The 13561-nt window shown below is 44.9% G+C and overlaps 1 protein-coding gene across 2 annotated transcripts in view; it reads left to right on the top strand.

Moving 5' to 3' along the window:
• LOC123370497 (SITS-binding protein-like) overlaps positions 1 to 13561 on the top strand; it is an 84112-nt gene that overhangs the window by 1718 nt on the left and 68833 nt on the right. The window contains exons 2-3 of one of the 2 annotated variants that reach the window (XM_045017119.1): positions 1330 to 1487; positions 2210 to 2654. In XM_045017119.1, the coding sequence (XP_044873054.1) occupies positions 1441 to 1487; positions 2210 to 2654 (492 nt within the window). In that variant the 5' untranslated portion in view covers positions 1330 to 1440. Of the gene's footprint in view, positions 1 to 1120; positions 1488 to 2209; positions 2655 to 13561 lie in introns of those variants that run through there. The other variant, XM_045017120.1, reaches the window with a different exon arrangement.

The raw sequence follows: 13561 nt of genomic DNA, 5'->3' as shown, positions 1-13561 counted from the left end.
AAGCTAAAAATAAATTTCACTACGATATGCTGATTCATCAAATTTCCAGAGGCCATTTTTTCAAATAGACTCCCACAAAAAAGATTAAAGGCATTCTCTCCAACTGCATCCTATAGTGAGAAACTTCATATAATTCGCCCATCTCCAGCCTCGCCCCTTTGGAGCCCCCAAGCCACACTATGGCCCTGATCCAGGAAAGCACTTAAAGTTAAGCACATCAGTAATCCACCTGAAGTCAGTGGGACTAGTCACATGCTTAAAATTAAGTTCCCACTTAAATGCTTTGCTGGATCTGGGCCTAAATGCCTAGGAGAAAAGAGGCTTAGCAGCCTGCCTAGAAGTGAATGAATCCAGTCTCTGGTGAACTAAGCAGGGGAGTAAATTCAAGAGATCCTATCAAAGAAAATGCCCTCATATCCACTTGCATCTGTTTGTATCGATTACCTTCAAACATGCCGGTCTCCACAGTGGCAGCATGGTGTGGGAGACAGGTGGTCCCGTAGGTAACTGGGTCCCAAACTATGTGGGAATTGATAGGATAAAGCCAGCACTTGGAACTCTTCCTGGAACCGTACTGAGAATCAAAACCATCTCATTAGCGGTCACATGACATCCGTGCATCGGCAACAGCTGTTTACATGAAAAGGTAACATTGGGAAATACGCCAGTTAATTTTTACCTGCCTTTAGTGACATGAAATGAATCGTGCTCTCTGTGGAAACTAGTGTGAGAGGAGAATCGGGCCTTTTAATGCTGCAAGTGGAGATCTAGGGGGAGACTGCCCATTCCTGTAGTGGAGCTGGGGACCACAGGTACCTGACTAAACCCAGTTATCTCTATATTTGTGTTTATGCCTCTTTCTGAGTCAGGGAGATGGCATCTTGTCTTTTCATGGCAATGCCACCATGCAGAAATTGAAATGCCCTGCGAAGAACAAATACCCATAACATCACCCTCATATATAGCCTCTTAGTTCAAAGGAGGCCCGATTCTCCTCTCACACTCTGCAAAATAAATATAAATAACATTATAGGCCTAGGCATGCCCCTGTTGAATAGGAAGTATGACACAGTGAGTGCACAAAAAGATTGAGATTTATTTCCTGGATCCAGTCATCTGAGCTGGGTCAGACTTCTGAAGATTAATAGCCCTGCATGACATGGGTCAGCATACGTTAATGCCAGTGGTTACTGTTACAGGGAAGTGTGACTAGCACGGAGACTTCACCTAAACCTGAGCAGATGTGCTAGTATCAGTGTTTCTCTTTGAGAGAAGGAAAAAAGCCAAGCAATGTTTTTACTTGGAAACAAACGCTTATTTTACATGCAGGAAACCCAACCAAGTGCCGAGCAACGAGAGTTGATCCTCTGCTGGTGTAAATCAGCATATCTCCATGGGCATCAAGGAAATTACACTGATCTACACCAGAGGAGGTTTTGAATGAAATTATGCTTTACAGACAGCTTCCAGTTTTTACTACGCAACAGGTAGTTTCATCAAACTCTTATATTTGGTGGAGGAAGGGCTAAAGAACTTGTTATACTTTGACCTGAGTGACTTGCACTTTTGGGGAATCCCATTCACACCCTTCTCTTTATAATCTGCAAATATCCACTGTGATCTTCTCTGCACCACATGTCCCCTTAAGGCTGCATTGCAAGCCTGAACCCAAAGCTGCGTGGAGACTTGAACACTGCATTTTCCCTATACAGCCGCTGCTGCCTACTCCCCCCTCCTTTACTCCCAATCTAATGGTTATACAGGATCCAAGCTTTTCAATGCATGTTTGTCTCTATAGGGCCACAGACAGTGTTCCTGATTAGACACAGTCTGGCATGCCAGAGAAACGTCACAGCTCAAGCACCTGGGACAAATCTGGCAGGGGGGATGGATCTGACACCACACGTTTACAGCTCTGTTTTGCAGGCACTCTCCCTTTCTACAGCTAGTGCACTGCTGACTAGAATAACTTCCCCTTTAGCAACATGTGCTGAGTGGTGGAGAAAGCTTTGAGAAGTGGTTTTACTTGTTTTTATTTCTGGGAGGGGGAAGTTGTGAAGTTATTTTTGGAGAGGAGGGGGAACTAACCAAAGTTAAAGAGAGCTTCCCAGCAGGTTCCGAAAGAGAGAGCTCCGTGTCCTGAAGCAGAAGCATTTCCTTGCGAGGTTGCTTTAATAATTTTGTATAAAATGCCCCATGCTCGTCCCAGGAACCAGAGTCCGATCCCAGAGGTGACGTGGGACTCTGGGCTCAAGGAGATGAATGAGACTTGGAAGGGAGCTATTGCCTGCCTCGGGGTGGCTGTCTTCTTTGTGATGACCATCGGGATTATCTACTGGCAAGTGGTGGACCAGCCAAACAAGAACTGGATCTTGAGAGGGAGCACCAGTGGTCTCATCTGGGAGCGAAGGTCTCACTCCCTCGTCCTGCAGACCCTGAGCGAGGAGAAGACCCTGGTGGAGATCAATGTGGGCAACTTCCCAGACATGGAGCAGCCCTTTGTGAAGAACTTGTGCTGGCTGAACAAGACGGAGTTCTGCTATACCTGGGATGCAATGGCGGATCTGGAGATCTCCCTTGAACCTGGTCCTTCCGCCAGCACAGAGTGCTACAGGATAAACTGGACTCCTCTGCACTGCAAGATTACACTAAAGGTAATGGGGATTTGGTTTAGTTATAAAACAAATGTGGTGTTTTATTAATGCATCTTGGTGCTTTCTGGGCCAGATCCTCAGCTGGTATAAATCAGCATAGCTCCAGTGAAGTCAATGGAGCCACACCAATTTACATCAGTGGAGGAACTAGCCTTATGTATTTATTATAATAAAAAATAAATAAAATAAAATCCAATAAAATAACATTAAGCTTGTCCTGCTGACAGGGCTGGAAGAGAGAGGGAGATCTTGTGTATGCTTACTTTTTGTGGAAGGCACCTGGACCACACAATGATGGGGTGATCATACAAAATCCTAGACAGATGGGTGCTCCAAAGCACTCCGGGTGCTACTGTCACCATTAAAAATACACTAATACTCAACCAGTCAACCGTAGCTACCTCCTCATAGTGGTGTGGTGTTAACTAGAGCCACATTTAGATAGAGACTGAATACATATATACACCAACACACACAAAATAACAATGGTGTTTAAAACCAAAAGGCGAGAAAAGGTTATTCCTAAACACAGTCACAATAGATTTATTCCAATGGCCCTGGTGGGAGAACGGCAGCACCCTCCTTCCTCTGTTTGTAACTAAAAAGAACTTTTATGTAAAATAAATACCCGCCGCATATTTGCACTGGCACTGAAATCCCGTGGCTGTACCAGGTTTCAGAACTTGCTTTTCTGCCTATGCTAAAAGTTGGGGAACTTCCTCTTGTGTTTCCTCAGTTTGTGTGATGTTCTTGCGACTTACAGAGCACTTAAGAGTATTTTGTTATACAAAATTTAGGAAAGGGAAGAATGAATCAACTTGTCTGTATCTGAGCATAGCACTTTCCTTTCTCCTGATACATCAGGTGTCAGCACTGAGGACATTAATAAAATCAGATTTTTTTTTCTGATCTATACATTGTCTAGATATCGACATCTCTGCTAGCTGTACAGTAAATCCACATTTAAAACACACTTTGCTTTGGAGAAATTTTTGAATGTAATCAGTGAGTGTTGCCTACGTGCATGATTTGTTTTAATTTGTTTCAGATCTATACTGCCAAGGTGATGAGTAGGATAGAATTGATCATTTTCCAAGTAAAAATCAAAAACGGTTGGAAAATATGATGTGGGGAAAGTCAGAAACAGGGAGTGGGCCAGAGTCTCAGCTGGTAGAAATCAGCTACTGAAGTCAATTGAGCTATGCCGATTTACATCAACGGAGAATCTTTATTTTAATACTCTGGGCCAAATTCCTCCATTTTAGTGAAACATTCAGCTTGAGGACTGGAGTGGATTTGCCCTGTTTTTCAATAGAATTTGTTCCTCACTAGCACCTAAATAAAAAATATTTTACAATGTAGTTAAACCATTACTGAGTTCAGAAATTTTGCTTGACATTTAGGATCAGTCTCAAAGGGACCCCATAGGAACTTGAGCCATGAATACGCATTTCATATTATCAGGAGACAGAGAATAATTATTCTCTTGTAGATTTGAATCAGTCAGAATAAGACAGGACTCCGACACACACAGGTGTTTAAAGAAAGTTAGGAAACAGGAGTTTGATCCTTCACGATGCAGAGAGCCCCCAACTCCTGCTGACTCAGGGGAAGGTGAAACTCCTCAGACGTTTACAGGTTCAAATTCAGGCCAGTGGGGAGGAGGGGGTGAATGTGGTTATAAAAGGTGAAAGGGATTAAGCTGGGTGAGATGAGCAGGGTCTCTAACTTGCAGCAACAGAGCAAGTCAGAGAGGAGAAAATGAAACGGAGATAAAAGGCTTTTCGGAAACAATCCAGCAAATTAGTTGGCTGTAGCTGTCCCTTTATCAGAACATAGGATAAATTATAAAAGTTGTTGCTGGCTGGCTGGCTTTTACAGTTGTGCTGCGGATCTGCCCCAGATTCTCTCCATGTGCTTAGAAGTTTACACCAGAAAACAAAAATAAGCCCCCCTAACAGTTAAAGACATTTATTGATGCACCATGTGACACCAATAAATCCTCTCTCTCTGCTGAGCGATAGAAACAGTCCTGTGACACATGGTTCTGTGTCTTGTTTTGACTGCATTCCATAGTTACACATACAAGGCCAGATCCTCAGCTAGTGTCAGTTAACGTGACTCCATTGACTTATTCAGTTTGCACCAGCTAAGGATCAGGCCCAAATATGTTAAAGTAATCTATGGCTGCCTTTGAGTCACAGTTGTTTGGCAAGTAGCGCCTGTTTTTCATGGACTCAGCTGTTCCTTTGTAACGCTAAATACAAACCGAAACAGCCCACTTGAAATAGCTGAATTTCCCTCCCCAGGACCCCAATTCTGCATGAATCACTGCACAGAGTTAAGAGCTGGTCATTCTTTTTAGTAGTTGAGGGTGTAAGTGGGACTAGCTGCTAATGCTTAAACAACCAGAAATCCCCATTCCCCCTTGAAATACGTCTGGGCTTTCACAGAGGCACCCAAGAAAGAGGCCTTGTTCTAATTGCCAGAGAATTTGAAGTCATGTGGAAGGTTAAGTCTTGCTGATCCTGCTGCTTGGCAAAAAGGAAAGGTTTAGAAAGAGCAGAGGCAACAAGAGCATTTGAACCGAAATAATATAATTGATTGTATTTAGGTGGTTTAGGAAACCAGGAGGCAAGGGGGGAAAAGCCACGTAATGCTCTTGATACTTTCCAGGTTTGTCTTTGTTTTGTATTATGGAGTGGCAGGAGCTTGTTGACTCTTTTGAAAAATATTCTTAGCGGTTTTTTGGTTCATCATGTCACCAAAGCACCTTGACCTGGAATCTCCAAATTTGTTTTGCTTGCCTTGCTGAGGAGAGGCGCCGTTGTTAGTACTGGGGGACCTTGGTACAATTTTTGGGAGGGAAATTTAGTGGAGGGAAATTCATATACATATATTATGGCGGCATCAATAGGGAATCGATAGTTAAGGGTGCATTGAGATTTGCACTTGGAGAAGGATGTAAACTGTAAACACTCATGTTTTACACTTTAGTGACTGAAATGGTTTTCAAGTTCAATACAGAAACTTCAGAAAACTGAATTTTCATAATATTTGTTTAAAATATTTAGCATCGTTTGCAAAGGAAACATTTCAAAACTATCTCTTCTTGGATTTCCTCCTGGCAGCCTGTCCAGTCTCTTATATTGTCTTCCTGAAGCTAAAGAACCAGTCACCACACACACACACACACACACACACACACACACACACACACACACACACTCTCTCTCTCTCTCTCTCTCTCTCTCTCTCTGTTAAAAGAACATTATTTAGATTGCAATGTTAAGCACCGTTAGGAAAACCGTGTATGATTGCTCATGCAAGTGTAATTACTGGCTCAGTGGGCATCCATTCTGTGCCCAGAATAATGCAGGATCCTACAGATATAATAGTATGATTGTGTAAAGACCATACCATAATTCATACCTGAATTCTGGTTGTAATCCTAAATCTGGCACTTCCTAACTTTCAGGTGCTTGACTCTTCAACATAAATAACATTATTTTGAAAGGTACAAGGTGGGTGAGGTAATGTCTTTTATTGGATCAATTTCTGTTGGTGAAAGTCTCTCACGAACAGAAGTTGGTCCAATAAAAGATATTACCTCACCCGCCTTGTCTCTCTCTTATCCTGGGACCAGCGCGGCTACAACAACACTGCATACGTTCTTTTAAAGCAGCTTTTTGTGTGTAATTGAGCAATAGCGTGGGGGGGGGGGCGGATTAGGGTAAAAACAGATTCTGTTACACGCAACTATAACAACTCCCCCAATCATGGATCATCAACAGGATCTGAATCCCTAGCCTTCAGCAGTGTGGCACAGACTGCTGCTATGTGAGCTACAGGACCAACATTAGTGAGTGGTAGGAGAAGGCTGTTATGTGGGAAGGTGGGAGGAGACTGGATTGCTGAGTCCAGGTGCTAGGTCCAGGAAGAAGCCCATTCCAGCTTGGCTTTTGCTCCCCCAACCTCCCAGAGTGGGGGGAGCTCCTGCCCACATCTTGCCTCCAGAATGGGGGGTTGGTGTCTGCTGTCATTTGCAGGATTTGAGAATGGGGGTGTTGCCATGTCTGTCTCTGTCTCTCTCCTTGCCTAGTAGTTCAGGGAGCAGAGTTTCTGCTCCATGCGGTGCCCTGGGGTATAAGTGTGTGTGTGTGTGTGTGTGTGTGTGTGTGTGTAAACAGGCCACTGGGGCCATGTGTTGGTTCTAGGGACTTGTAGGTGAGTAGAGCCTGGATGGGCACTCTTCTCCCCACACTCTGCTCTGGCTATTTTGGCAGCTGCCTGCTGTGGCCCTGGCTTGAGCCCACCTTTGGCGTGTTCAGCCATTTGGGCAGGCTGCCAAAAGTTCCCTGAGGGACCCAAGCAAGAAAAGGGAAACGGTGATTTAAAATCTACAGTTGCATTGATCTCTCAGCCAAACCTGAATGGAATTTCCTAGGAGAAAGAAAAGGCATTTCTGTATCCCAAGGGGATCTCCCCAGCTGAATAGCAAAGGCCTGTTACAAAGAATGAAGGTCTGAGAGCTTCTCAGAGAAAAGGTCACAACAATCTTTTATAATAGGAAGCGGTAGGCAAACTAGGCTCACTGCCAGCTCTCTTCATAATATATATTCTCATAATGTAGCAAGGATGGGCCTGAGATGTTACAAGAATATATATGTTGCTAGCATGGTTTCAGCTATTGTATGGACAGGGCTTAAATGTACCGTGTAGCATGTGATATTCTGTACAGAGTGCAGAGACCCTAATTTACAGTGCTTTGAATAAGAACTGCGGTGGGCTATAGAGGCTCCTACACAGTTGCTACAGGAATTTTTTGGATGGGACCTATGTATCACATGGACAGGCTCAAAGCATTCCCTGCGCCCTGCAGAAAGTCAGAGCAGTTGGGCTTTGTGAGTGTGAAGCGTGAAAAGGTTAAGGATGCAAACACACACCCTAGCTGGGGCCAGAGCATTAAGCCGCAGAGTAATAATCCCTTCAGCCCACTCCATGCGACTGCTTCCCCAGCCTACACTACTGCAACCTCTCGGTGCCACTTGCACAGGGCATTAGGACAATTGAATTTATGTAACTGAGGATCCTGTGGCCTTTTCTCTAACCTATCCCCACCCCAGGTAGGACTGCCACACCAATTCCCCGTCCCTCCACGTGACACAGGAGGTGCAGAAGCTCCTTTGCATGATAATTCTGCTGAAGCAGCACATCTCCTGGCCAGGAGTCCTCTTCAGCGAGCACTAACCACTTCTTCGGTGACACTGCCCAGCTGCAGAAACCCCAGTGGCTGGGAGGACACGGCTGCAGCCTGCTTATACAGGATGTTCTGACATCCGTTCCCCTGGTATTTAGTTAGCAGAAGACAATGTAATCCAGGACTAGAACTAGCTCCTTTGTCTTCCAGTGGAGAGGCCAAGCAGCACGGGGAAGATGGTGCTTTGATCAGTTCTTTTGATTATGAAATAAAACAGTCAGCTGTGTATTTAATATGAAACATACAGAGTTGTGCTTACCCTCTGCTAATGTCATAAAGCAAGCCTGGCCTGCCAAGTTGTAGCATTTTGGATGCTAGAGAAAACAGGAGAGACTTTCAAGTTCTGAGGAGGAAAGCCCTTTTCAAGTCAGGGATTACAATGAGAGCAGTAAGTAGCCAAAGTTAGGATTATCCTCAGAGTTATTTATTGCATGATGTCTGCCTGGAAACCTTATGGCAAGATCAGTAAGCCTATGTTATCGTGCTAAGCACGGCTTACATAATTACTGGATTGACGGAGAGCCAAATTCTCTGCTGTCATAAATTGATATAGCTCCATTGAATCTGGTCCAGCTCTTATGGGAAAGAACCTTATATCAGTAACCCAGTGTTTGGCAAAGATGGGGCCTGCTCCTGCTCCCATTGAAGTCAATGGGTTGCTCCTATTGACTTCTACAGAAGCAGGAGTAAACCCACAGTTAGCTGAGTGGAGACTTGAGGAACATGTTCCAGTTGAGGATGGCTAAATTGGAAGGTTCAGCTCTGTGGTCACATACACTGTTACAGCATTAACTACTGGGATATCTTAAAATATGGAGATGGAAAACAATGCTTGCTATTATAAACAGCTGTGGGCCAAATTCTGCCTACACTTTCACCACTGTAAATCTAGAGTAGCTCAGTAGATGTCACTGGACTTTCTCTAGACTTAAGATGATGTAACTGAGGGCAGAATTTGTCCTGCTGTCTTCACAGCCCCTTGGAATTTGGGTCTCCAGAATGAAAGGTGCCATATATTAAATGTACAGCAAAGCATCCTTGGTTACTACTAATTTACTAGAAGCAGAACTGAAATCAGATCCGATCATTTTGAAAGGACTTAAATATTTGGGCACAGGTCCTGTGTCCACAAATATCACTAGAATCTAGGAATAAATATCTGTCCAGATCTGTGAGTGGAAGATTCTGAAATGTGAGACTATCTGGTCTCAAGGCCAACAATGAGTTTCTCATATATCTGAATGGGAAAAAAGGCAACTAGCAGGTTTTGCAGGCATGCAATTGTACGACAGAGATGTTTAGTAGAGGGAGAATTCTTCAGATTGTTTCTCTTTCCCAAAGGAAAGAGCTCAGCTGTGATATTAGCGCTTCTCATCTCTCTACAAACCCATTTTCTTTATTGAAAGGTTTTATTTTAATGCTTCACTCCACACATACTGAGTGTGTCTGCATTGCGATCACAGAGTATGATTGCAACTGGTGTAGACATACCCGAGGTAGCTTTAATCTAGCTAGCTCAGGCACCGGAGCAGTGAAACTGCTACAGCATAAGTTTCAGCGTAGACTAACCAACCAGGTAATTAACCAGGGTTCTGGCCAGGCTTGTGCGCTTAAGTACATTGCTGAATCAGGGCTACATACAGTAACATACCAACACGTCCTATTATACTGAGAGGGGATGGGGAAGAGAATATGATAATATATGATAGTGTGTTTGTGCTATAAAGTAATGTAAGAATACTAGATCAGACCAGTGATCTGTCTAGTCCGGTAATCTCTTCCTGAGAGTGGTCAGCACCAGCTGCTTCAGAGGAAGGTGCAAGAAACTGCAGGAGGTAGTTAAGGGATAACCTGCTCCCCCCTTCCAGGAATGGACGTTCTAACACCCTGCTCCACTGAACCCCATTCCCAGAAGTTGGTTTATGCCTGGAAGCAAGCAGGTTTGTATCCTATCTGAAACTGCTGTTTGTTTTTGTATTATTCACGATTGTAACCTTGGATAGTCTTGTTGTGAGTATAAATGTATAATCCTGTGAAGCCCTGGGCCTCAGTGATAATTTTGTTGCAGTGAGTGCCACACGTTGAGTGTTGTATAAGTAATATTTCCTTTTAACTGTTTGGAATTTGTCACTTTTCACTTTCATTGCCTGTCCACTTGAAGGGTTCTAGTCACACGAGTTTGGGATGGCTCCGTTGTTTAGATATACTGGACGTATTTGACAGAAACGGTTTTAGAAATATTTTCTAGGTGTTTTGTTTTAAATGGAGGCACTATTTTCCATATGCTACCACCTAAGAGAATTCATTTTGTTGTGACTCTCTTGCAGTGGACTAGTGCCTACTGCAAAACTCAAGAAACGGTGGTAGGTATTTGAGAAATTATTCACAGGCAGATCATAAATGTCAAGACAGCCCACTGGATAAAGTACATCTGTGCCATTTTATACCTCAGTGTGTGTTTCATTTAATTATTGTTTTATCAAGAACATTACTGGCGGGATAGAAAAAGCTAGAGAGGGGGAATAAAACCTAACCGAGGCTGAATGGTGGTTTTTCATCTTTAATGAACAGCTCATCTCTAGAGCCTCCCTGAGTGGTTTTACTGTTCTTTGTGTTCCCCTTCCTCCTTTGGCCAGGCCCAAGGGATGGTGTATTCACAATTTTTCTTTTCCCAATTTGGTTCCTTCCTTGTCCATGTTCTTGATGGCTCTCAGCATGGCCCACGTTAAACTAATTGAAAACAAGTTACCTGATAGATATGAAAACATTCTTAATTCCCCATTAACAACTATGAGGGAATTGTTTCTAATGGGGTCCCCTATGGATTGGTTCTCAGCCCCATGCTACTCAATATTTTTTTGTCAGTTATCTGGAAGAAAATATAAAATTATCGCTGATAAAGGTTGTGGATGATGCAGACTGAACTCCCAGGGGGATGCTGAGATGCACAATATGTATAAAGGGGCGAGTACCGAATAGGGAGGTGGTGTTACCACTGTGTACAGCATTGGTGAGACCACCCTTGGCATATGGTGTTCAGTTCCAACGTTGTCTACGTTTTAAATAGCATATTGAAAAGCTGGAGAGAGTTTAGAGAAAAGCTACAAGAGTGGTTTGTGGTCTATAAAACATTCCTTACGATGAGAGAGACTTAAGATAAATAGACTGAGTGTATCAAAGAGAAGGTTAACAGGTGACTTGATCTGCACAGGGAAAAGATATCTGGTACTACAGGACTCTTTAATCTAGCAGACAAATGCATAACAGCTGGAAATTGAAGTCAGCAAAGTTCAGACTGGAAATAAGATGCACATTTTTAACAGTGAAGGCAATTAACCATTGGAACAGATTACCAAGGAATGTGGTAAATTCTCCATCATTTGGCGTCTTTAAATCAAGACCGGATGTCATTCTAAAACAGAAGTGGGCAAACTACGGCCCGCAGGACAGTCCTGCCTGGCCTTTGAGCTCCCGGCCCCTTCCCTGCTGTCCCCCCTCCCGCAGCCTCAGCTCGCCGTGCCACCAGCGCTCTGGGCAGCGTGGCTGGCTCTGGCTGGGTGGCACAGCTGCCAGTCCTCTGAGCAGCAAGGTAAGGGAGCGGGGGGTCGGATAAGGGGCAGGGGATCCTGGGGGCGGGCAGGGGGTCCCGGGGGCAGTCAGGGGACAGGGAGCAGGGGTGATTGGATAGGCGTGGGAGTCCGGGGGGGGGCTGTCAGGGGGCAGGGGTGTGGATAGGGGTTGGGGCAGTCGGGACAGGGAGTGGGGGGGTTCGATTGGGGGTGGGATCCCGGGGGGGGCAGTTGGGGCGGGGGGTCCCGACAGGGGGTGGTCAGGGGACAAGGAGCAGCGGGGGTTGGATGGGTCAGGGGTTCTGAGGGAGGCAGTCAAGGGACGGGATGTGGGAAGGGGTGGATAGGGGGCGGGGACCAGGCTGTTTGGGGAGGCACAGCCCAGCCCTCCATACAGTTTTGGAACCCTGATGTGGCCCTCAGGCCAAAAAGTTTGCCCACCCCTGTTCTAAAAGATACATTCTAGTTCAACCACAAGTTATTGGACTCAGTGAAGGAACCACTATGTGAAATTCGATGCATTTGATTATCATAATGGTCCTGTGATGCAGGGTGGTCTCGCAGTGGTTGGAGCACTAGCACACTATTCCCCATTATGGTTCCAAGTCCGTGGGTTGGCAGTAGCACCTACTGGCTCAAGTCTGTAGATCCCTAGTAGGGGAACCCATGCCCTCCCTCTCCAGCACTGCGAATAGGAAACGTAGGGTAGTTGTGATTGAAGACTCTCTGCTGAGGGGGACAGAGGTGCCCATCTGTTGCCCTGACATTTCATCTCGGGAGGTATGCTGCCTGCCTGGGGCCCGTATCCGAAATGTTACAGAAGCATTGTCGAGGATTATCCAGCCCTCTGACTACTACCCCATGCTACTCATCCATGTGGGCACAAATGATACTGCGAGGTGTGACACTGAGCAGATCAAGAGTGACTACAGGGCTCTGGGAGTACGGGTGAAGGAATTTGGAGTGCAGGTGGTATTCTCTTTGATTCTTCCTGTCAAAGGTAGGGGCCCGGGCAGAGACAGATGCATCATGGAGGTGAATGCCTGGCTGCAAAGATGGTGTCGCCAGGAGGGCTTTGGCTTCCTCGACCACGGGATGCTATTCAAGGAAGGACTGCTAGGCAGAGATGGTGTTCACCTTTCGAGGAGGGGAAAGACCCTATTTGCACACAGACTGGCTAACCTAGTGAGGAGGGCTTTAAACTAGGTTCGACAGGGACAGGTGAGCAAAGCCCACAGGTAAGTGGGGAACATGGAGACCTGGGAGTTGGGTCGGAAACAAGAGGAGTGTGGGTTATAATAGCAGAGAGAAAGGAGGGTCAGGGCAAAACTGGGAGGCAAGATCAAACCAGTATCTTAGATGCCTATATACAAATGCGAGAAGTATGGGTAATAAGCAGGAAGAACAGGAAGTGCTAATAAATAAATACAACTATGATATTGTTGGCATCACTGAAACTTGGTGGGATAATACACATGATTGGAATGTTGGTGTGGATGGGTACAGCTTGTTCAGGAAGGATAGACGGGAAAAAGGGAGGAGGTGTTGCCTTATATATTAAAAATGTACTCACTTGGACTGAGGTGGAGATGGACATAGGAGATGGAAGTGTTGAGAGTCTCTGGGTTAGGCTAAAAGGGGTAAAAAACAAGGGTGATGTCATGCTAGGAGTCTACTACAGGCCTCCTAACCAGGTGGAAGAGGTGGATGAGGCTTTTTTTAAACAACTAACAAAATCATCCAAAGCCCAAGATTTGGTGGTGATGGGGGACTTCAACTATCCAGATATATGTTGGGAAAATAACACCGCGGGGCACAGACTATCCAATAAGTTCTTGGACTGCATTGCAGACAACTTTTTATTTCAGAAGGTTGAAAAAGCTACTCCGGGGAAGCTGTTCTAGACTTGATTTTAACAAATAGGGAGGAACTCATTGAGAATTTGAAAGTAGAAGGCAGTTTGGGTGAAAGTGATTATGAAATCATAGAGTTTGCAATTCTAAGGAAGGGTAGAAGGGAGTACAGCAAAATAGAGACAATGGATTTCAGGAAGGCGGATTTTGGTAAGTTCAGAGAGC

Source organism: Mauremys mutica, chromosome 4 (assembly GCF_020497125.1).
Source record: "Mauremys mutica isolate MM-2020 ecotype Southern chromosome 4, ASM2049712v1, whole genome shotgun sequence".
Lineage (NCBI taxonomy): Eukaryota > Metazoa > Chordata > Testudines > Geoemydidae > Mauremys > Mauremys mutica.
The sequence above is the reverse complement of the archived record's forward strand: the minus strand, read 5'-3'. Positions and strand labels throughout refer to the sequence as shown.